Below are 26,630 nucleotides of genomic sequence, written 5' to 3' on the forward strand. Positions count from 1 at the left end.
TGAACGAGCAGGGACAGCAAATTTCGCAAAACAACATCTTTCGTAATGGACGTTTACATAATGAAAGTCACATGCCTTCTTTCTTGTAAGAAACCACTTATCCGAAAAACTCGTCATGGCAAATATTTTAATCAACAACAGTCCATCCCCATGTAGTGCTACATTTATAATAGCATTGTTGGTTTAGAATTACAAATCATGTACTTAAAAATTCTGTTTGAAAATCTCGTCAAATATTCAAATTCTTATAATCAAACTCAGTTTAAAGGAATAATTTTTCATAGATTGAAGTGTATTGCTCACATATTACAGATAACGATTGTTGGTTAATATTAAAAACTCATCAATTCAATTGTTGAATACAAAGATTTCCCAATAGTGCATGGTTCCCTTGCGATTATCAAGGAAGGAAAAATTGTTAGTGGGAATGGGTAAGAAAAATCAAGATTCACTGTGGTGAGTGACGTGATTCTGGAAATTCCTACTATCAAATTTTCGGCGGAAAGAGATTTCGAAAATAATCCTTTCTGATCCATTCCATCCAATCCAATCTAATCGGACCAGTCGTATAATTCGTTATTCATCATGCGTAGTTCGAAGATATTTTTCCTAATCGGAGAAGGTCAGTCAGAAAACTCTTTTAACCCTCCTGTACTTGCGCGAAAAATTTTAACTCATATACTCGCGTACGGTGTCATAGACATTATAATATTGCTGTTGTGTACTTTTTAGACGTTATTTTTCTGTATAAAGAAAAGAATATAATTGAATGAAAAAACTCCAGAAATTTTTTTTTCTAGAAAAAATTCTTGAACTATATTTTTTTTTTCATCACTCGTATTTCTCCAAATTTTTTAATTTTGCCGATTGAGGTTATTTTTGGCAACCTGAGAAGGTCGCCGAGAAAATTCTTTAATATTCCTCGAATAGTCAACATATTTTTTAGTTTGAGAAGGTCACAGAGGGTTTATCCATTTCTATCTTTGCATAGGAACATTGGATAACAGCTATTACAATCATCCTCCTTAGGGGCTTGGGACCCTCTGCTCTGGTCCTCAATAGTTTCAGGTTCTTTTTCGGACATGCTTCTATAGGGATCCGTCATTCGCAGGCGGAATATTTTAGAGTATTCATGTCACATGAAGGCAGAAAAGTCATATTTATGAAAGAAAGAAATATCGAAAACGTATCCATTAACGCTCATTTAGCTTATACATATTGTGAATTGCTGATCAAACCATCATTTTTCATGAATTTATCAGTAAAAGTCGATGTATTCCCACTTATATTTCAAGGACTTCACGAAGTTAGGTTATTTATAATCCAATTTTTATCTTTCAACTATCGAATTATTTTCTACTGTCTCGAACATCAACCTTCATTTGAGTAAGATCGACATTTGTACTCAGAGATTTTCAGATTTTCAGCCTCATCACAAACTGATATATTTTTTCGTTCAGCCAAAGCAAAAGCTCACTTCCCTTCGCGAACTTATTTACCCATTCAACGATAAAATTACATTGAGAATATGACGTCCTCCAACATCCATTTACCAAGCTTCAGTTTTGTCAGAAAGCCCTTCCCGTAGATTTCAATTCAATCCAAGGACCTGAAATAGAGAACCGGCATACTGTCTCACTTTCATAGAACGATTAATAGTGCCGATCCAGATCATACAATTTTGACGTGGGTCTACGTCTTTGATTTCTATACAGGGGGGTCACTCTACGAAAAATGTATCGTTTATTAAGAGTTTTCAAATGCATATTACGCAGAATCGTTCTTATGATATATGTTATAATATATATCATTAGACGGTAATTTTATCCAGCATTTTTTTTGCCTGAGACATCAATAGTGGACTCGGTTAGATCTTGATTACATGTCCCAAATAAATGTTTTCCTTAAAGCTATCGATCATATTGTGTAATTGTCCTTATACCCTTATCCCCTCCTTTTCTTCCTTCGCGAGCAATCGGTTCTCTTCTTACTAGCAATAGAATAAGTTGAAATGTAAATACATAGTAGTTATTAGATAGGTTTAAGAGTTGAGTGTGATGAGTGTGATTGAGAGTGTGAGTGTGAACATTGTCAACATATCCTTATATCCCATCCTATTCCTGATAAAAATATGTCACCCTTCTAAGCTCGAGTCTACCGCGAGTAATCGGTATCTACCTTATTAACAATAGAATTAAGGAAAATTGTTCATAGATATATAGATATAATTAATATGTTTAGTTAAGAATTCGGCTCCTTTAAACTTATGTAATTGAGCCTGTAAAAATAAACGAATTATTAAAAAAAAAATCAATAGTGGAAATGATAAAACAAGTGAGCAATTTAACAAATAAAAGAGATATGTTTTGCGAGCGGATGCGAAGGTAAATCATGTATTATGAATTCTTTCTTCCAACTTCGTTTCCATGAATGTTGTATGTAACACAAAATTGCGTGTAATCATTCGTTCTATCTAACAAATCGGCAAGATGTTAAAGTAATCAGATGCAAGATTTCATGCATCATTCAAACTTGATGCAAGATTTCATCAAAGCAACGAGAAAAGTGTCACCCATACAGTGATCGTTCATTAATAAGGAGGAGGCAGCGATTATCATGCGGGGACTTTTTGAGATCGGCATTACATCGCATCACAAAAATGAAACCAAATGAAATATTAATAATCTTCATGACTCATATTCATAATTCTCAATGACTCAATTCCTTCTATCATAGATTGAGCAGTACAAACAATACGACTTGATTGTGATTATCTGCAAACGAACATTATTTCACCGAAAAAGCTACTGCTCTCGATGCCTAATAATAAGAATAAGACAATGGAAAGAAATCACAATACCATAGCTATTCATTAAAAATAAAGCAACTTCATGATTTCATTTGTATTTTACCTCAAAATATCACGAAATCGTGAGTATTTTCAACTTGTTTTTCCGTTTCTTCCCCATAAATTCATATTCAATGTAATTAATGACGATATAATGTTTTTGTTTACTCATTCATATATATTTCATCTACCATTCCACCCTGTTATGTGTCCCAGTGATATTCATTAATCATTTTCAGTTAGACAGTTCAACTTCCTGCCAGAAGCTTATTGTCTTTTTTGTTTATTACAAACCTTTTGAAGGTTATGAGTACATACAACAAATAGCCCTTTTCAGAGCTACTATTTAAAGTTTTCAAAAGAGTTAAACTAACAGATTTCTGAACAATGAAAAGAATTACATTTAAATAACCAAGTGTTTTGAACGATCACAGTCCTACGTCAAACTTCCGTCCGTGCTCCTAGGCTCAGACCCTTCTACTTTTTCAACCAGTCTGTCTTGACAAAGTATTCGAGAAGCTAATTGTTACGGTGAGAACGGTGTGCGCCATAACAGTCAGCCATCAACAAAGTAATACCCTGAACTCCAGGGATCAGCGAAGTCATATTCAACTGAGGATAGTCGGTGGACTATGAAGAAATTCGTCTTCGTGTTCAATTGAAAATGAGTTTTGGCTTCTTCCAGCTGCTTCTCCGTCAACATAACTCAACAGTCATTCGGGCTTTTAGTTGCTATCTCACTCTACGACTCGACTATCTCATTCCACTCTTCTCCGTCAACTGGACTTCAATGCCTATTGAAGTAACTCCCCCCAAAATGAATTCGTTTCTCTCTCATGTATCCACGTTTGCAAATATCGATGTTTGAGTTGATCGTGGTTTGACATATGCTACAGATGAGCTTGATTTTTTTGTATCGTACACGAATGTCACTGTACATATAAAATAGCATGCAGTGTTGTGTTCAGAAACACTGACAAAGGGCTTGGCCGGGTAAGGGAGTAAAAAGTGCCCCCAAACCAAATCACTAGCTGTATGGCAAATATTGTAAAGGATATTAAATAAGAAATATTGGTGGTTTATTTGAACCCCTATGTGGTTTGACGTAGGATCTATAGTGAAAAACGTACTTTTTCGATTATTTCACGCCATCCTCAATAGATCCGAGATAAAAATTTGAAAAAAATACTGAATGTGCATCTTACTACGGTGTATCAAAAAAAAAAAATTATCAGAAACAAATTTCATCAAAAATTTTAATACTAAAAAAAATATTGAAATTTTGAAAAAATTTTTTTTGGGATTTAGAGATTCAGTACTACTCTAATTCATACTTTAATGTGTTTCTACGGCTTCTCTAGATATGTGTGATTTTTTTAGATTTTTTTTTTCAGAGTTGCGCGGTATCAAAAAATTTTTTTTTATATTTCCTAAGAGTGGTTAGGTAAGGGAGTAAAAAGTGCCCCCAAACCAAATCACTAGCTGTATGGCAAATATTGTACAGGATATTAAATAAGAAATATTGTTGGTTTATTTGAACCCCTATGTGGTTTGACGTAGGATCTATAGTGAAAAACGTACTTTTTCGTTTATTTGACGCCAACCTCAATAGATCCGAGATAAAAATTTGAAAAAAATACTGAATGTGCATCTTACTACGGTGTATCAAAAAAAAAAAATTATCAGAAACAAATTTCATCAAAAATTTTAATACTAAAAAAAATATTGAAATTTTGAAAATTTTTTTTTTGGGATTTAGAGATTCAGTACTACTCTAATTCATACTTTAATGTGTTTCTACGGCTTCTCTAGATATGTGTGATTTTTTTAGATTTTTTTTTCAGAGTTGCGCGGTATCAAAAATTTTTTTTTTATATTTCCTAAGAGTGGTTAGGTAAGGGAGTAAAAAGTGCCCCCAAACCAAATCACTAGCTGTATGGCAAATATTGTACAGGATATTAAATAAGAAATATTGTTGGTTTATTTGAACCCCTATGTGGTTTGACGTAGGATCTATAGTGAAAAACGTACTTTTTCGTTTATTTGACGCCAACCTCAATAGATCCGAGATAAAAATTTGAAAAAAATACTGAATGTGCATCTTACCACGGTGTATCAAGAAAAATTATCAAAAAAATATTTCATCAAAAATTTTAGGTCTAAAAAAATATTCAAATTTTGAAATTTTTTTTGGGATTTAAAGATTCAGTACTACTCTAATTCATATTTAAATGTGCTCTTACGGATTTTCTAGATTGATAAATATCTTCAAGCTGTTTTTTTTTCAAATATCTAATAATAGAAATAAAATAATAAAAAAAATAATACACAGTACAAAAAAATGTTTTAGATTTTCTGGCATTTCGAAATTTTGAAAAAAAATATAACGAATAAACGAAAAAGTACGTTTTTCACTATAGATCCTACGTCAAACCACATAGGGGTTCAAATAAACCACCAAAATTTCTTATTTAATATCCTTTACAATATTTGCCATACAGCTAGTGATTTGGTTTGGGGGCACTTTTTACTCCCTAATTAAACTAATCGCACAAATAATAAAATTGCACCTAAACAGTTACACAAATGAGAAATCGCACAAAAACAGGATTTCCTGTATAAATAAAATAAATGAATGAAACTGTAAGGTTAACCGGTTTTATTGTAAATAAATGTAGCAATGATGCACATGATGAAGTAAAAACTAAAAAATGATAAAGTAGGTACAAACAATGGCGTCGAAGTAGGTACAAACAACGTAGCCTAATTGGTTGCGTGTCCGCTACTAAGCGAACGATCATGAGCTCATAGCTCAGGGCCCCTCAACTGACCATCTTTGTGTGTTATTCTAGCTTCTATATCCACGCAACAATCATGTCAGTACTTCTACTAAATAATATCAGATTATAGATTATATCAGATTATTTTCAGACACAATTTTCGTGCAAGATTTTTCATCCTCCTATTTTCATAGATAGAAGACGATATAGAAGTGCGTTTTATCACATTAAAATCCACTTCGCCTGCCAAATTTCGTTTCATTTGCTTGATTAATTCTCGATTAATGTATAAATTTGTGTTTCATTTGTATGGGGGGGCTGCCATAGAGAGGGGGGAGAGGTCTCGAACTATCATAAGAACCTTCCCCGACCCCGCTGCATACCAATTTTCATGTCGATCGGTTCGGTGGTTTCCGAGTCCATAAGAATCAGACAGACAGAAAGACAGAAAGACAGAAAGACAGAAAGACAGAAAGACAGAAAGACAGAAAGACAGGAAGACAGAAAGACAGAAAGACAGAAAGACAGAAAGACAGAAAGACAGAAAGACAGAAAGACAGAAAGACAGAAAGACAGAAAGACAGAAAGACAGAAAGACAGAAAGACAGAAAGACAGAAAGACAGAAAGACAGAAAGACAGAAAGACAGAAAGACAGAAAGACAGAAAGACAGAAAGACAGAAAGACAGAAAGACAGAAAGACAGAAAGACAGAAAGACAGAAAGACAGAAAGACAGAAAGACAGAAAGACAGAAAGACAGAAAGACAGAAAGACAGAAAGACAGAAAGACAGAAAGACAGAAAGACAGAAAGACAGAAAGACAGAAAGACAGAAAGACAGAAAGACAGAAAGACAGAAAGACAGAAAGACAGAAAGACAGAAAGACAGAAAGACAGAAAGACAGAAAGACAGAAAGACAGAAAGACAGAAAGACAGAAAGACAGAAAGACAGAAAGACAGAAAGACAGAAAGACAGAAAGACAGAAAGACAGAAAGACAGAAAGACAGAAAGACAGAAAGACAGAAAGACAGAAAGACAGAAAGACAGAAAGACAGAAAGACAGAAAGACAGAAAGACAGAAAGACAGAAAGACAGAAAGACAGAAAGACAGAAAGACAGAAAGACAGAAAGACAGAAAGACAGAAAGACAGAAAGTCAGAAAGACAGAAAGTCAGAAAGACAGAAAGACAGAAAGACAGAAAGATAGAAAGACAGAAAGACAGAAAGACAGAAAGACAGAAAGACAGAAAGACAGAAAGACAGAAAGACAGAAAGACAGAAAGACAGAAAGACAGAAAGACAGAAAGACAGAAAGACAGAAAGACAGAAAGACAGAAAGACAGAAAGACAGAAAGACAGAAAGACAGAAAGACAGAAAGACAGAAAGACAGAAAGACAGAAAGACAGAAAGACAGAAAGACAGAAAGACAGAAAGACAGAAAGACAGAAAGACAGAAAGACAGAAAGACAGAAAGACAGAAAGACAGAAAGACAGAAAGACAGAAAGACAGAAAGACAGAAAGACAGAAAGACAGAAAGACAGAAAGACAGAAAGACAGAAAGACAGAAAGACAGAAAGACAGAAAGACAGAAAGACAGAAAGACAGAAAGACAGAAAGACAGAAAGACAGAAAGACAGAAAGACAAAAAGACAGAAAGACAGAAAGACAGAAAGACAGAAAGACAGAAAGACAGAAAGACAGAAAGACAGAAAGACAGAAAGACAGAAAGACAGAAAGACAGAAAGACAGAAAGACAGAAAGACAGAAAGACAGAAAGACAGAAAGACAGAAAGACAGAAAGACAGAAAGACAGAAAGACAGAAAGACAGAAAGACAGAAAGACAGAAAGACAGAAAGACAGAAAGACAGAAAGACAGAAAGACAGAAAGACAGAAAGACAGAAAGACAAAAAGACAGAAAGGCAGAAAGATAGAAAGTCAGAAAGACAGAAAGACGATATAGAAGTGCGTTTTATCACATTAAAATCCACTTCGCCTGCCAAATTTCGTTTCATTTGCTTGATTAATTCTCGATTAATGTATAAATTTGTGTTTCATTTGTATGGGGGGGCTGCCATAGAGAGGGGGGAGAGGTCTCGAACTATCATAAGAACCTTCCCCGACCCCGCTGCATACCAATTTTCATGTCGATCGGTTCGGTGGTTTCCGAGTCCATAAGAATCAGACAGACAGAAAGACAGAAAGACAGAAAGACAGAAAGACAGAAAGACAGAAAGACAGGAAGACAGAAAGACAGAAAGACAGAAAGACAGAAAGACAGAAAGACAGAAAGACAGAAAGACAGAAAGACAGAAAGACAGAAAGACAGAAAGACAGAAAGACAGAAAGACAGAAAGACAGAAAGACAGAAAGACAGAAAGACAGAAAGACAGAAAGACAGAAAGACAGAAAGACAGAAAGACAGAAAGACAGAAAGGCAGAAAGACAGAAAGACAGAAAGACAGAAAGACAGAAAGACAGAAAGACAGAAAGACAGAAAGACAGAAAGACAGAAAGACAGAAAGACAGAAAGACAGAAAGACAGAAAGACAGAAAGACAGAAAGACAGAAAGACAGAAAGACAGAAAGACAGAAAGACAGAAAGACAGAAAGACAGAAAGACAGAAAGACAGAAAGACAGAAAGACAGAAAGACAGAAAGACAGAAAGACAGAAAGACAGAAAGACAGAAAGACAGAAAGACAGAAAGACAGAAAGACAGAAAGACAGAAAGACAGAAAGACAGAAAGACAGAAAGACAGAAAGACAGAAAGACAGAAAGACAGAAAGTCAGAAAGACAGAAAGACAGAAAGTCAGAAAGACAGAAAGTCAGAAAGACAGAAAGACAGAAAGACAGAAAGCCAGAAAGACAGAAAGACAGAAAGACAGAAAGACAGAAAGACAGAAAGACAGAAAGACAGAAAGACAGAAAGACAGAAAGACAGAAAGACAGAAAGACAGAAAGACAGAAAGACAGAAAGACAGAAAGACAGAAAGACAGAAAGACAGAAAGACAGAAAGACAGAAAGACAGAAAGACAGAAAGACAGAAAGACAGAAAGACAGAAAGACAGAAAGACAGAAAGACAGAAAGACAGAAAGACAGAAAGACAGAAAGACAGAAAGACAGAAAGACAGAAAGACAGAAAGACAGAAAGACAGAAAGACAGAAAGACAGAAAGACAGAAAGACAGAAAGACAGAAAGACAGAAAGACAAAAAGACAGAAAGGCAGAAAGATAGAAAGTCAGAAAGACAGAAAGACAGGAAGACAGACAGACATCACTTCATTTTTATATATAGATATACATACAGCGATTCTATGACAAAACATAGTCAAACGTCTCAAACGTTGAGCCCCGCGTCACACAGTATTCCCGGAGAAAATTTAGGCGGCTAAAACTCAGATTTTTGAGATAAAAATCCAATTTTTGATAGACTGGGGTTTTCGGATACTCTGAGTTCATTTTTCAATTCTGTTTCACCAAAAAACCAAAAAGTGGGGAGGGGCAAGGGGGCAAGGTTCAAATTTTTCAGGTTATCGTGTTTGGTATTAAAGTGTATGTTTTGGGATACGCTGAGTTCATTTTTCAACTTTGTTTCACCAAAAAAACCAAAAGGGGCGAGGTACAATGGGGCAAAGTTCAAAATTTACATTTTTTGCATTCTTTGTATTTTTTTCAGGCCTCCCTCCTAGAGATGAACCATTTTCAATACTCGGTGCCGCAGTCCCTAAATAGCACAAAACATATTGTAACCTATAAAATATTTTAAAAGCATCATTTATAATAAGAAAATACTACAATTACCAGTTTCTGATGGAATTACAAATTCTAACATCAGCCATGTATCTTCTTTATTTGAAAATCGGTCAACCATATTGTTTGCAGAGCCCCATTTCTCTACTAATTTACTAACAAATCTCCCAATTTGTTTTCGTAGTGGCGCTTGCAAAGTCGACGAAATGTTGGTTAAATTTGTTTTTCCTATAACGAAGTCGTACAATAAATTCCTCACGGGAGTTGAGGCAGTTATATCCTGCCCAGTTGTTCTTAAATGATCGAACAAATTCGTATTACATAATTGGGAGGCCATATCCACAAAAAAATATTCCGTTATTAATGAAGAGGCACAACTTCAAATAACAGTTATTTATAATTAACATTTTGGGTTCATATTGAGCAAAATTCGGGATTTCGGGTGAAAAATTCAAGTGCTGAGTGATAAGAGACACTTTGAGGAACACATCCATTAAAAAGTCACAGGAGGCTTGTGTTCGAGACACGAACGCATAGTTGACGTAGGATTCCGTTAGGCTATCTGTTGATTTTGGATATGTTTGAATAATTACATCGTTAAACTCTTTGATAATAATTTAATTAGTAATTAGTTAGTAATTAGTAATTAGTCTTTGGATGGTGCGTATCAGATAAAAGATACCGAAGTGGAACGAGATATGATGAAAACCGCCCTCCTGTGTTATGTATGAATGAAATAAAGATTACTGCTACTTTAATATAGAGAAAACATATTTGAAATGATGAAGGAAATTTTCTTTTTATAATTTTTACATTCTGAGTGTTTATTCGGCCCAATGTGAATTTTAATTGGACTAGCAACACCTGATACTATATGTAGAACAATAACTTTTTCTAATATATCTTCACTTTTCCAATTTTTCTCGTCGTATAAACTTTCCTTGGGTGGAAATGAACACAAAAAAACAGACAGCTTAAACCAAACGACCCGTTCTCGATAGGGAACACACCTTGGTTTTTATATATGAAAATTGAAATAAATCTGCTGCTGCCATATGCCATTTTACACTTACACTTGTGCTAAATTTTTCAATACACGATGGGTGATTTATATGAAATTTCACGAAGCAACCAACATTAAAGTTCCAAATTAAAATTTTATTTGCTATTATTAATCGTATCACTCACCTTACTTGCAATATAAAAATGTTAGGGAATACATTTCGGTAGGAACAAAAGTTCCCCCTACTTTTATGTATTTGCAATTTCGATTTCCCCCAGGTAGCTTAGTTTTGATGTTTCTGTTAGGGAATACATTTCGGTAGGAACAAAAGCTTCCTCTGTTTTCATGTATTTGCAACACCGATCTCCCCCAGACAGCTTGGGTTTGATGTCTCTGTTAGGGACCTGCCGCATGTGTCGTCAATTTCGACCGATCAGAAGTGGGTATTTCCGTTAGGATAGGGGTTGAGATTTTTCAATTGTTCGATAGTTAGTTTCATGACATATATAATTTTCTTCAATATTAAAAATGGTTATGGAGTGCCGAAATCGATTGACGCAAAAATTTCATCAATCCATCATAAAATGACTGAGCAATATACGCTTGAAATTGGACAGTTTCCACGATGTGCTCGATTTTCTATTTTCAATTCGCACCCCAATATGTTTCCGAAAGACATAATCCTACGTCAAAAAGTTTTGCGGGGAAATGCGGGGCAATTTTTATAAGTCCATCCGAAGCAAAATAAACTTCTAAAATATTACTTACTTTGTGTGGAGTTAACACATACTACAACCAATCGAATTTTGAAACTGACAACAAATGCAAATTGTCCGTTAAAAATTCTTCAAGAAACATAATGATCCAAAAAAAAATCGTTCAAAAACTTTACCAAAACACATGTTAGAAAAACTCACGCGAATTAGTGGCACCGGCGAGCATCCGAACTGGTATCATATCGCGCTGCCAAGGCAATGATGCACGCGCGGAATGGGGCGAAACACGTAATCCTAGATGGCTTGAACATCATATAATATAGGATAGACTATAGGATTTTTTTTATGCAACTTAATTTTTTGGGTTTTGCCGCCTAAATTTTCTCAGGGACCACTGTGCATCGGTCGATAGAGGCCAACATTGAGCTTTTTGATAGGAAAGCAGTTTCAAATTGAAAAATAAGGAGATATATGGGGTGTTCTCGGACTTTCTATTCAAATTTCTGACTGTTTTCTATTTATAAAAAAAGGATCTTTGGGAGTTGAATGGAAAGCGCAGCACGAACAATTCGGGGCTCAACGTGTTAAAGTACTTCCATAGGAAGGGGTGTAGCCCATTAAGGAATGGGGGCTTGATTCACAATCAAAGACCGACAAATTCAGCTAGCATTTTAATAAAATTATAGTTTCATTCAATTTAAAAAAGATAAGCACTTTAAACCCTTAAATGCACGATGATGTATATGTTCATCTGTGTTTTCTTCCTTACAAAATTTCCAAACGGTAATTCAAACACAGTATTTTTCACATTTAATAGGTATTTATAAAGGAAATATCATGCATTTAAGGGTTAATAAGTTAGTCGTGGAATATACATAAGTTGTCATATAGGACAAGTTTCAATCGAGAAAAAAAGCTCAATAAAGAGCAAAAAAACTTTATTGTCATGTATACTTATTGAAAATATTTTTTTTATTTATTTTGATTTATCTTCTTATTTTCATCTATAAAGTCACTTAACCCCTATATTTTTGAAAAGTCTTATCAATAACGTTTATACGAATATAATATACTTATAAGTTATTTTGTAATTGTGATAAAAAAGTTTGTTTTAGAATTCGCATTTATTGCAATTTTTCATCTTCTTTTTTTCGATATCTCAGGTATAGTACTGCTATAGTCATGAAATTTTGAACTTTTCTTAGTTGATGTGTCTACTTTATATAGGAAATATAGAAAAACAGATCAATGACAGTCACTTCTCCGATGTTGGTCCGCCTGCAATTCCATAGTGGTGTGAGGATCGCATCCGGGTACACGAGTTGGAGGGTGCAGATCGTCATCCGGCACGGTGTAGATAGCTCTGAAAGCATCATTGAAGTTTTACAATTTCTCTACAATGCTACAACACGAACACGAGAGATACCGTATCGCCGTATGTTCGATTCAAATTTTATCTGATTCGTACATTTCTGGCGTGCAGTACTTGTAAATACGTACGAATGATGAAAATCGATTGATTGTGACACATATACAGGGTTTTCCATTTCGGGCTTCCGAAAGTATACGGCCCTGCGCTGACAACCGTTTGACATAGCTGTCACCAAAGCGTCATATCGTTAGTTGAATGTCTGCCATTTTATAATATGGATCGTTTTAGCATCGCACAACGTGTTAATTTTGTTAAATTATACTATAAAAATGATGAAAAACCGGCAAATGTTTTTCGAGCATTACGGACGGATTTTGGTCGTCACAGACGGCCTATAGAGCACACAATCACTAATGTAGTACGTAAATTCGAACAAACTGGATCCGTAGCGGACATTGTGAAACCTGTGCATCATCGTAATGTGCGTTCGGCCGAAAATATTGCTGCTGTTGCTGCCAGTGTGGATGACCCGAATGTTTCGATTCCACGGCGTGTTCAGCAATTGGGCTTGTCAAACACATCATTGTGGCGAATTTTGCATTTGGACTTGCACCTACAGCCATATAAAGTCCAACTGGTACAAAAATTAGAGCGTGGTGACCATGGAATGCGTCGGGCATACGTCGATTGGGTGAACGAACAACAGCAGCAAAATGCTGAATTTTCGCATCAAATTTTCTTCAGCGATGAGGCACATTTCGAGCTCGGTGGCTATGTGAACACCCAAAATTTCCGTATATGGGGCTCAGAAAATCCACACGTGATTGTTGAGAGGCCATTGCATCCGCCAAAAGTCACTGTTTGGTGCGCATTATGGTCTGGTGGAGTCATCGGGCCGTATTTCTTTGAAAATGAGGACGGCGAGACGGTAACTGTGAATGGTGAGCGCAATGGCCTCATGTTAACCGATTTTTTTTTGCCACAAATTGAAGATATGGATACGGATGACATGTGGTTTCAGCAGGACGGCGCCACGTGCCACACAACACGACCGAGCATGGCCATATTGCGAACGGAATTTGAGGGACGCATAATTTCGCGTTTTGGTGATGCCAATTGGCCGTCCAGATCATGCGATTTGAACCCGCTAGACTTTTTTTTGTGGGGTTATGCGAAATACCGTGTCTATGCCAACTCTCCGCAAACTCTTGAGCATTTGAAAGACAACATTCGTGAAGTTATGACCGAGATACCGCCCCATATGTGCCGAAAAGTCATCGAAAATTACCTGTTCCGGATCAAGGTGTGCGAGGAAGCCCTAGGTGGACATTTGAATGATGTTGTATTTCACACATAATGGCATAAACCAAACTTTAATTTGAAAAAAAGTTTCATCGAAATTCGAATTCTAAGTGTGTTTTATTTCAATTTACTTATGGAATTTAAAGTTGGAAAACCCTGTACAAGCAAAAGATCTAAAATCGAACGTTGACACGCGCGTTGAATTTGAGATAAAGTAAGAGAATATTCCATTTCAAAATACGACCACTGTGTTCGCTTATTCCATTATTGAGAGATTTATTAATTATGTCACTATTATCATCCAGCTCACAGTATTTTGCACATTTTGGCCTTCCGGAGGACAGGATGGGGGATCTGGAAAATTATCTTTCTTTCAATCCCGCAAAATATGGCCAAAAACAGAGGGCGAAAAAGAAACTGTCAGAGAATGATGAGAATCATACAGGATGATAGATAACCCGCGGCACGCACCATCGGCATCTCGTTCCAGATCTTGGAAGTGAGCTTCTCAAATTGGTCCATAATGCTTACTCCATCTTCGCTCTGTTTAGCCAGCATGTACGACCATACATAAAAGTCCAGGGGATTAAGGTCCTGGGAGCTGGGAGGGCACAAAGTCAGGTATCCGGATTACTTATCCCAGCGATTCGTGTTTCTTTTCAAACCCTCTGATTGTCCGCAAGTCTACATCATGGACGTGGCAACGTTTAGGTCGACTTGCTCTCCAGCGTCTGCCCAATACGTGAAGAACCAAAACGCCGAAGAACTTTCCAATGAATTTACCCGTGCTGCTGGAGCCATAATCTACACATATGTTACATATAAATAGTATAGCAATATATGATCAATATGTACGAGCGAAACAATAGACACATTGCGAATAAGCACGCAATTCCACATACTTTGTCACATACACGGCCCAGACCGACAAGGATATAGATCTCCTTTATTTTACTGTTAGAAAACACCCACCCATTTTATAATGAGGTGTAATATTATCACGCAATCATCCAACAGCACTAGTAGCTATGTGGATAGCATACTTAGTCGTGTAAAAAAGCCTTGCATTCTAACCGGCGTTGGTTCGATCCCCGATGACATCGTTTGGACATTCTTTTTTTGGGTGCAATCCCAAAAGAGATGAAAAAAGAAAAAAACTGAAAGAGATACCGTCGATGAGGCTGAAAATGGGTTATGGGGGTGACATTGGGTCAAAAATGGAGAAAGTTACTATTAGTAATATGTTGACAAATATTGCGAATATTTTTGAAAGCTGTGAGCCGTTTAATAGGAGACATATTTCCACAACTTCCAATGCATTATTCTTAACTGTAGTACAAATAGTTATTATTTATTAATTCATCAATGTTTGATATATAAATTGCCGCCAAATAATACCTCAGAAAATATCTCATGCCCGGCATTATACAGAACTACTAAAATTGTGAATATAGGATAGAATGATTCTTTGAAGTCTTGCCAGATGAGCCATTACTTATTTTGAACATCAACTTTTTTTTTTACCATTCGAATTTCAATATTTTCGAAATAATCTCTTATAATCTCAAGCGCAAAATTGAATTCCATGCCAAACCGATATAGTGGTTGTCAGATTTTCATGAAAATTGATAGTTTTATTCCTCGTCGTTAAATATTAGACCCGTATTTTTTTATTTTTTTTCATCAGGGTGGCCTTTTCCGTTTTATGGTAGTCCAAAAAATCAACTTTTCCCCTTTTTTCCAGAAATGATCTTTTTCAAAAATTCATAACTTTCGAACTACTGGACCGATTTAGATGATCGAAAGTCAATGAGCCAGTTTTGTTTCAAAAACATTACACCTGAAGAAAAAAAAACAAATTTTGTTTTCGTAATTATTGATTGTAACTGTTTTTCATAGCATATCCGAATATCAGAGAGGTGTTTTTTTCGTTCTCAAGTTATTTTTCAAAGTTAACATGTTTTCAGTTTTCGTTCAATATTCCTTTGCGACATATATGCGACTAGAATCCAATTTTTATGCAAATGTGGTATTTCATGTGGATTCAAATTAGTATATCGATCATCTGAATTGGCCCGGTAATTTAAAGGTTAATCATTAAAAAATAGTCATTTTTGGAAAAAAGTGAAAAATGATTTTTCGAACCATCGGTTATTTTCAAAAATCATAACTCTAGAACAAAACATAACGCATCTCCGAATTGGATATGGATATGTTATATGAAAAAATCTTATCTTTCAAGAAAAAATATAAATAAATATAGCGCCCTTGGTCCCGAGACAATGTAAATTTAAAAAAAACACAATCAAGAATTACAAGACCAAAATAGAAAATTTCTGCAAGTATAATATTTTTCGAAAAAAGACCAGCTAATTGGCTTTATATGTTTGATATGTCGATCATCTGAATCGGTGCAGTAGTTCAAAAGTTATGAGTTTAAAAAAAAAGGATTTTTTGGAAAAAAAGATGAAATTTTTTTTTCGGACCACCCTAAAATGGAAATATACACCTATTTAATTTGATAAGTAGATCATCCGAATCGGTACAGTAGTTCAAATGTTATGAATTTAAAAAAAAGTCATTTTTGGAAAACATGGGAAATAATTGATTTTTTGGACAACCCTAAAATGGAAATGATTACCACAATGATAAAAAATACGGGCCTAATTATTTGTGATAAAGAACACAACTACCACTTTTCACGAAAATTTGAGAACCACTATATCGGTTTGACATGTAATGGCTGTATATGAACATATCCATTGCACTTCTAGGTGGACTGACACTATTTCCGTAACTCAAATAATCATTCAAGACACTTACATGTTGTTAAATTATCTTGAAATTATTGAGAAATGGATTTCTAAACACAATTCTTAATAGAAAGTAATATTCACAACTTTGACCCATTGTCACCCCCTCTAAGGGGTGAGATTGGGTCAACTTTCATCTAATCGTCGTTCAGTGAAAAATTAATATTATTCAACAATATATTGAACACTTACGAGTCTTCATCATTAGAGAACATTTCTACGTATTCAGAATTGTGTTTTACTCTAATTTACGATAGTTTTTCAACAAAAAGTCCGAAAACTACCTTTTTTGACCCATTTTCACCCCCATCGACGGTCTCTGCTCCCATACATACAAAAATTTTAAAGCTTTTGAGACAGATGATTTTATTTGCTCATTTGACGCTTCAGGACACGAAAAAGCATGATTTCTGCCGAAGAGGAAATGTTTTCTGACAACGCTAGTTTGGGTGTACAAGCACTATGTGGACGATTATCTCGATAGTTTCCGAGCCTTCCAAGAAGCAAATGAGGTAGTGAACGATGTCGAAATGGTCAAACCAGTTTCCCGGAGACTTCTTTAGAGCGATTCAAGTACTTTTCCCTTATGGATTTGTTCTGAGCATCACAGACACAATAAGTTTATTGCTGTACGCATAGGAGAAATCCTATCGAGAACAGATCAAATAGAGTGGAGGATTCAACGACCGGTAGCATTCGTGTTCCGCTACGTGGATAACTGTCGTTGAAGGAAAAGACATGAGAGTCTGCAACTGGGAATTCTCACTCAGGACAAACCAAAGGTCGCTCAAAAGGAGGTGTTTGGAAAAGAATTGATAACTCTCGCTAAGTAACAGGGATCACTGTACTGTATCCAGATCAAGCGCTATTTACAAGACATGGCCATTCATGGACGATCGTGGGATCTTGAGGATGCGTGGGAGAATCGATATAGTTCCTTACATACCAAAATTTCCCGCAATTTTGCCGATAAACCCATCCAATAACACTTTTGACTGATATCACCGTCGCTTCAACCATGCAAATCGAGAAACAGTCGTTAACGAGATCCGTCAACGGTTTGAGATTTCGAAGCTTAAATCGATGGTGGAGAAGGTTACAATGAACTGTGTTCCGTGCCGTATCTTCAAAGCTGCTCCGAACCCTCCACCAATGTCTTCTCTACCAGCGGTGCGTCTCGCATCCTTCGACCGTCCTCTTTCATTCTCGACTACTTCGAACCGGTATTCGCAAGAGTTGTCGAAGTCTCGCAAAAGGGTGGATAGCGATGTTTATATGTCTGACTATTAGAGCAGTGCACATGGAAGTGGTGCATTCGCTCAGTACGGTACCCTGCACCATGGCCGTTCGTCGTTTTGAGGCTCGCCGCGGTCCCCCCGAGGGTTCTACTCGGACAACGGGACGTGTTTTCAGGCTGCAGAGATTGGAAAAAGGAATGACTCCCTCGCATCAACATTTATGAGCACCGAAATAAGCTGGAAATTTTCCCACCAACTATGCTCCATATATGGGGGTGTGTTTGGGAGAGATTAGTCCGCCCAGTGAAGGTCTGGGGATGTACTGGATGTGACCCGCAATCCCGATGATGAAACCGTGGAGACAGTCATCTTAGAAGCTGAGGCCATGATCAATGTAGACCGCTTACCTTCGTATCATTGGAGACAGCTGATCAGGAGACTTTGGCTCCCAATCACTTTTTGTTGGGCGGTTCTACTGGAGTTATAACTCACCCTACTACCCATGGACAGTCGCGCTATATTGAGGCTAGCGCAATTCATCACTGAAGAATTCTGGCGGCGTTGACCCAAGGGGTACTGGCCTGTAATAATCCGCAGGTATAACTGGTTTCCAGAAGTGAGGGACCTTGCCTTTGGAGACTTAGTGTTGTTGGTCAGTGGATCCACTAGGAACAATTGGTTAAGTGGACGCATCGAGCAGGTGTTTTCTGGCAAAGATGGGAGAGTACGTCAGGCGCTCGTACGCACTGCAACGGGAATTATCTGACGACCAGCAGCAAAACTTGCTGTTTTGGTCGTCGTGGACATTGGTAAACCTTGTTCGAATGCATCCGGAATTCTAGAAGACCACCAATGTTTACGGGCGGGGTAATGTTACGACTGACTCATGTTGCAACGGCGCTGTGCGTACGTAATGCGAAATGAGCATCGTTCTCAACTTCACGACATTCATGGCGGTCTTTGATAACAATTGCCATTAGTTTATAGCAGAAACAAGAACAAATGGATCAAAATAAATCCATTAGACAGCGTGTATCCCCAATCGTTTCAATATTTTTTTTCTAAATTCGTTGTTTAAATTAATTGTACTTAAAATAGTTACTTATTGCCTATTTCTACCCATTATCCTAATCTTACTGCACTAAAAGTAAGTTAGTTTGCTTAAATATATCCTATGAATAGGGAGTCAATATTATCTTAACCTAAATCTAGAACCTAAATACAGCAACGTAGAATACAACGACTCACAACTTAAATTACTATCGGTTTACAAAAATTGTAAGTGAATTGAATATTTGTTAAAACTTAAACTGAAATAAATAAATTCCTAGCTTAGAGCTAACAGCATATCAAACCAACGTTTGCTAAAAAGAATTGGATACCCCCTTCGAGTGTTCTACCGTACAATTGCTTTATCCACGATTTTTGTTTTCCGCGGTGATTTTACCATTCATTTTCACGTATAATCGAGGTTCTACTGTCTTAATTCTGAACGGAAACTGAATTTAGTGAACCATCATCACGACACGATCGTAGATTTTAATAAATTGAGTTGATTTGCTCGATCTTAGAAGGTGAAAATGTAATATTTGAAGCCATACTTTTCATCCAGACAAACATTGTCTTTCAATGAGGAGTGATGTGGAATATGATAAAACCAATGGAGATTACGTGATCAAGCGATCATGACATGACAGTAATACCGATTGAACATTTCCATAACAACCTTTAACGATGCATGTTCGACACAGAGGGCTTTGCTCCTTCCATTGAACATCCATCACCACCTCTACTTCCAATGTGCAACAATTTCACGCTGTTATAGTTTATTTGTAAACAGAATTTTTTGTGTTAACTCTGTCCATTGTACAGAGTTACGGAATTTTGCGCATTGACTTTTTTGTTTTATCCGCAATTGCACCGTTTAGCGGCATTACGCATTTATTAGGCTTTTCTCTGAACATTTTTACACCCTCCTGGTTGTTACAGTCGCTTAGTTGTGATGCTTCAGTGGAGCAAAACTCGCCGTGGGGTATTTCCGCGTATCTTTTTACTCGGGCATGGGAATGGCATGAATGAATGACTTCAATAGCGCAAACTCTACCCGCTCATCGAATCTGTAGGCTATTTGATGCCAAGAAGGAGGGAAAACTCGCATTGCAGAAAAGAAAAAACAAACAAACTCACCAAACCGTACCGGGTTAATTAAATAATAGTCGCCGGCTTGGTCAGGTCCGGCCTAATGGTGGCGCTTGTATCTGCACCTGTGGGTATTACACCCTCGCTGCTCAACACACCATCAATCCAAGACGCTATGTTGCATTTGATAGTGGCCTAAATTTAACGCTCGAACTTGGCTTCACGTTCGGTTTTAAAAATTATATAATATGTATGAGTTATCTAATATTTATGTATGGTTTCCATTTTCTTTATTTCGCAGCGTTGATCGTGACGACGCTCGTTATCACCGCTTGCCTGGCGGAAGATGGAGGAGGAGGAGGATCCGATGGTGGAGGTGGTGGGGGCCGGAAGACGCCAGCGTTGATTGACTCCGGAATAGGCGTTACGAAGCCGACCACAAAAGGTAACAGATGCAGCAACCGGTGCAAGTCTGGCCGCACGGAAAAGATTCACTTGGGTCATTTTTTTATTTACATTCCATATGTAAACGTGATGATTATGATTTGAGAATTATCACAATTTACGTAAAATAACAATAATATTTCCCTTTGGATTTTTTTTTTTACTTCAGCATTGAATTGTATAGTAAAACTATTATAGACAAATTTCTATTAATTGATGTGCTTTATAAGAGTAATAAAGAAGAAATACCAAACAGAAGAACCTTCTTCGGCATGTTCAAAATAGGTGGTTATAAACCGAGTACCTATTTTTACTACTTCAAATTCGAACGAACACTTTCTGGGGATTATCTACACCTTTAGAGGCGAATGAACTGAAAAGTTTAAAGCCTCTTTAATTCAACATCATCATCATCATCATCTACACCATTATGAGTAGGTTTCAACTTCGTCGCTTTACTGGATCTCCTCTCCAAAACCAAATGCCCGCGCCTTGCCCTCGGCACCATTCATAAGGTATTTAGCAATGGCGAGGCCGACTTCCTTTGGTACTTTTACCATCTGTTTCTTCAAAGCTCGCACGACCCACCTCGGTTTCATCAGTCACTCTAGGTACAGCTTTCTGGCGCGGGGTTTTGCCACCTTGTTTTGTTTGTCGTTCCGGTTTGGTGTCTTCCGGATCTTGTAGACGTGGAGGCGTCAACACCTTGGTGATCTGTCTTCAAGTTTCTGCCGCTGCTTGACCGCCGTTGGGTTGTATGGGTCTTCTTGAATAGCTACAGCATCCGAGAAGTCATCGAATGGTGGATTCCTTGGTTTTTTTCGATCTATCTACTGAACGCAGTAATGATGTTTTGGCGGATCTTTGTCGTTCTACGCATAGTTGTCCCATGTAACTTTTGGACAATTTTCACTTTTCTTCAGAAAACGACGTTTCTATGCCTAATCTTCCGGAGAAACACGAAAAAGTTATAGTTTGTTCCCAGCTTTTAAAAAATAACATCAAGCTCAATTGTCCCATGTTGATATTCTGTTCATAACTGTCCCACCATGTATTTTTTTGTAGATCCATCTATATATATAAAAATGGATTTCTGTCTGTCTGTCTGTCTGATTCTTATGGACTCGGAAACTACTGAACCGATCAACATGAAAACTGGTATGTAGGGGTTTTTGGGGCCGGGGAAGGTTTTCGTGATAGTTTGAGACCCCTCCTCCCTCTCTAAGGGGGGGGCCATACAAACGAAACACAAATTTCTGCATTACTCGAGAATTATTCAAGCAATTGAAATCAAATTAGGCATATTGAGGTTCTAGGGTGCAATAAATGTTTCTATGGTGATTAGACTCTCCACCCTCCTCTCTGAGGGGGGGCTGCCATACAAATGAAACACAAATTTCTGCATTACTCGAGAATTATTAAAGCAAATGAAACCAAATTAGGCATATTGAGGTTTAAGAGTGCAATGAATGTTTCTATGGTGGTTAGACTCTCCTCCTCCCCCCCTTCCCTCTCAGGGAGGGCTGCCATACAAATGAAAGACAAATTTCTGCATTACTCGAGAATTATTCAAACAAATGAAATCAAATTTGGCATATTGAGGTTTTAGAGTGCAATACAAATGAAACACAAATTTCTGCATTACTCGAAAATTATTCAAGCAAATGGAGCCAAATTTGGCATCTGAACGTTTTACGGGGCACGAAACGTTTCTATGGCGAATACACTCCTCCCCCCTCTTTAAGGGGGGCGGCAATACAAACGAAACACAAACCTCTACATAACTCGAGAGCTAATCAAGCACAATTTGGGATGTGAGAGTTTTTAAGTATAAGATATATTTCTATAATGGTATGACACCCCTCCCTCCTCTGGAATGGAGAGGGGGTCCCATAAAAATATTGCACAAATATCAACCAAAAATATTCCAACCAAAAATGACAATTGAAAATTTTCGGAATACTCTGAAGGAAATAAAAACTCGGAAAATTCAATTCGCATTTGTTCTACAATTACATAGTGACAAGTGCTGTTAGTCCATTTGAAACTGGAAATGGATTTTAATGTGATGAAACGCACTCCTATATCTTCTTCTATCTATACCAAAAAAAGGGTTCGCCGGATGTGTTGATAAGAGCAGAACTCGAGGAAGGAATTGTCCGATTTAGGACTGTCTTTATTCTATCATATTTTCCATATAAAACATTTATTCCATGTAACGGAGAAATGTGTTATTAGCAAGTGATTGACAAATCTTGAACGAGAGTTGTGTCTGAAAATAATCTGACATTATAATGATGAGTTTCGTTAGAAATACTAGGAATTTTATAGTAAAAGGTACATTCAACGGGGTCGAATAGAAGATCAATCAATGAACAGTTCTGCGATTGGACCCATTATCATGCTCATAGTAAGAAAACGAGAATGTTTGAAGGTATTGATAACAAAAAACAAATTTTGGGCGGGACGAAGTTTGCCGGATCAACTAGTATCAAATAAATCGGTTCAAGTACATAAATTTTATGTCACGCTTTCAGCAGGGCTAATGCACTCATTTCTGGTTTGGAAGTACGAGCTAATTCTCAAACAAATAAAAAAAAGTTTAACAGAACACGTGTACACCTTGTTAGCGAATGCTTAATAACAATGAGATTCATATTCTGCAAAGTATTGCAGATCACTCCCTTCTTCATGAAACGATGTTTCTATGCATAATCTTTCGGAAAAACACAAAAAAAACTTATTGTTTGTTCGAAAAACGACATTAAGCTCAATTGTCCCATGTTGATATTCTAGGCATAACTGTCCCCCCAAGTATTTTTAAGTCCATAACCAAGATTGGTTGATTTGAATAAGGGGAATTGCTTGAAGCTTATGGTAGACAAATATGCTAGAATACTTTGAATGCGTTTTTTTCAGTTGCTGATTTTTGAACATGGGACAACTATGCGTAGAACGGCAGATCTGCTCTGGCTCGTATGTCATTCCGGTAACCACTCGACGAATTGTAATGGAATTCTGCCAACGTGAACATTACACTCATAAGTAGTTTCAGTTAAAATTTCATAAATTTTTACATACTTTCAAAAGTCACAAGTTAATCAATTTGTCTAATTATTTTCCATTACAGGCGTTTATATGGGCTATAGAAAAAATAAAGAAAATTGACCGATCGAAAACAAACATCGACGAGTGGAAAACATAACTCAAACCTCAAAATATGTAGAATATTTAAGAGGGATGTCAACGAATACACACTAAAAGACTCTTTTTCTACAGTGCAATGCTGAAGTCGCAAAAAAAAAACAAATATTTCATGGGCCTAATTGACTTTCCGATTTAGGAGGTCGTTTAAGGACATCTCTTCTTTAAATACGACAAAAACTTTACTCAGTTGTTCATAAGTGTTTTTCAGTCGATAGCTTGATCTATGACTGATTTCCGTTATTCTTTTCCGTGTGGCGCCGGCATCCGCACACTCTAGCTATCGTTCGAAAATATTCAGTGATCTCTCGAAAGGTTCTCGTTTACAGGGCACTTCCAGTGGAGCATCGACTAAGAAGAAACGCAAGCAGCAGAACACGGATGAGGATGACGACGATGATGAGGATGATTTCCTAGATATTCTGGGTGACGTTGCCGGTGGCGATAGCGAAGATGACGATGACGACGACGACGATGAAGATGAGGATGATGAAGAGGAGGAAGAGTACGGAGAAGAGGAAATAAGTACCGACGGGGGACGTCTGTGGTCTCCGGAAGCGATCAACAAGATATCGCAAACCCTGGGAGCACTGAATACGGTGGGGAGATATATAGTGAACATGACGAAAGGTCAGGAGCCAGCAGCGCCGAATGCGGTCAGTAAAGATCCCAAGGAAAACATCCCGGATGCTATCTTGACTCTGTCTAGCACCGTTCTGGGACCCAATGTTACAAAAACTATTGAACCACTTATCAAGCGAGTCGGCAGCCAATCAGTTGAAACGACAACAGCGAATTCGACAACAACGGTTGTGACCGAAATTGTGACTACCGTAGCGGTAACCGAAGCTGCGCTGGTGGCGCAGCGGAAGGAGGACGTTGAAGCTGTCACACAATCTAGTGCCATGCAGAAAAAGAAAAAGAAGAAGAAGAAAAACAAGGTTAAGCGAAAGGACCCTTCTCACGTTGAATCGACCCCGAAGCCGATTGCACCTATTCCTATTCCAATCAGTGAGTATAAAAAAAGATTATATTGTTAGAATCATTTCACGCAGAGCTCTTTTTTGTAGACGATATCGGAGAATCAGCCAAAGACGCGGAAAATCGGTGTACAACGCCGGATGGACGTCCCGGACGCTGCGAGGATTTGAGTACTTGTCCAGGATTGTTGCTTGATTTGACGCATCTACGTGAATCGCTCTGTTTTAAGAGTCTATTCGTGCCGGGAGTATGTTGCCCTACCCGAACCGTAACCGTATTGACCACCAAAAGACCACTTCTTCATACCACGTCACAAAGCTTAGTGCTGAGTCCCGTTACGAATAAACCCACGACCACTAGAAGCCCACCTCGACCATCAGAAGTTGTGACCACATCTACGGAGCAAATACTATCCGCCACGTTGAAGCCTATTACGGACAATATTATTGATCCTGAGGATTGCGGCCAGCAGGAATACTCTTCGGGCCGTATAGTTGGCGGGATCGAAGCACCGATTGGGCAGTGGCCTTGGATGGCTGCAATCTTTCTGCACGGTCCCAAACGTACTGAGTTCTGGTGTGGTGGCTCCTTGATAGGCACCAAGTACGTCCTGACGGCAGCTCATTGCACGAGGGACTCCCGACAGCGGCCGTTCGCAGCCCGTCAGTTCACCGTTCGACTGGGCGATATTGATCTGTCAACGGATGCCGAACCGTCAGCTCCGGTTACATTCCGGGTCACTGAAGTACGGCCCCATCCCAAGTTTTCGCGGGTTGGGTTCTACAATGATATTGCGATAATGGTGCTGGATCGACCGGTACGTAAATCGAAGTACGTAATCCCGGTGTGCTTGCCGAAAGCGAATCTTCCATCGAGGGAACGGTTGGCGGGTGAGTTGAATGTATTCTCCCAAAACGGGACCAACAATCGTTGTTCGTTATTTCACGGTATAGGAGTTGGGAGATTCAGAATTTGGAGTCACAAAACCAGTTGCATATTTTTGGTTAAAGCTACTAAAATTGTTTTTTATATCAAAATGCAGATAAATTTATAATTAAACACAGATAATTAAATACTGAGAGTAGAGTCGGTCTTCATTTTTCACCTTCGAAGATTTCGGACCCTGTAATTTATGACTCATTCCATGAGGTTATGCACCAGAGAACCAAATTTCAAATCTAGTTTTAGGAGAAAATTGAAAACGTTATTTGAATAAGCACTAGTTGTATCATAATTTTTTTGTAACAAATTTATTTTTTATGCACCAACCATTGAGGGAGGCGAGTTTAAAAAATTACATAATTATATTTAAAATATTTCAGGTTTTCACTATTTTTATGTTTCTTGAGATATCTCTGCACATGCTTAACCAAACTTCAATGTCTATATACCATTGAATGGGTGATTAAATGTTTGTTTAAAGAGCCGTGGGTAGACCTACGTTCCATTTTGTAATTTATGAGAAACTACATTTGAAAAACCAGGTATTTTGAAGCGTTTTTTTTTATTAATCCGTTTATTTTTACAGGTTCAGTTACATAAATTTAAAGGAGCCATACTCCTGACTATATTTCTACTAGCATATATTAGGCTGTCAAAAAAGTCCTGCGGTATTTCCGCGAGGTGTCGTTGTAAGCGCGTAGTTCTAGTTGTATTCATTGTATCGAGTCATACTATAGCTTGTTGGAAAGGTATTTTTGCGCGCTATAATATAGTTCTTGACAGTGTTTTGTTTGGTTAAGTCGTTCGTGAGTTATAGTGTCGCAAATATGGAGCAAAATAAAGAGAAAATCCGACATATTTTACGGTACTACTATGACAAAGGCAAAAATGCATCTCAAGCTGCCAATAAAATTTGTGCAGTTTATGGACCCGATACAGTTTCCATTTCCACCGCACAACGATGGTTTCAACGTTTTCGTTCTGATGTAGAGTTCGTCGAAGATGCGCCACGCTCCGGAAGGCCTGTCGTCGAAAATTGCGACAAAATCGCTGAATTAGCCGAGAAAGACCGGCATAGTAGCAGCCGTAG

The 26,630-nt window shown here is 37.5% G+C and overlaps 1 protein-coding gene across 1 annotated transcript in view; it reads left to right on the plus strand.

Moving 5' to 3' along the window:
* The window catches only part of LOC129777918 (uncharacterized), a 75,606-nt gene that overhangs the window by 38,819 nt on the left and 10,157 nt on the right, over positions 1 to 26,630 (plus strand). Inside the window, exons 2-4 of the mRNA XM_055784492.1 lie at positions 20,271 to 20,414; positions 23,933 to 24,628; positions 24,688 to 25,488. Of these exons, the coding sequence (XP_055640467.1) occupies positions 20,271 to 20,414; positions 23,933 to 24,628; positions 24,688 to 25,488 (1,641 nt within the window). The remainder of the gene's footprint in view (positions 1 to 20,270; positions 20,415 to 23,932; positions 24,629 to 24,687; positions 25,489 to 26,630) is intronic.

This window comes from Toxorhynchites rutilus, chromosome 3, assembly GCF_029784135.1.
Source record: "Toxorhynchites rutilus septentrionalis strain SRP chromosome 3, ASM2978413v1, whole genome shotgun sequence".
NCBI lineage: Eukaryota > Metazoa > Arthropoda > Insecta > Diptera > Culicidae > Toxorhynchites > Toxorhynchites rutilus.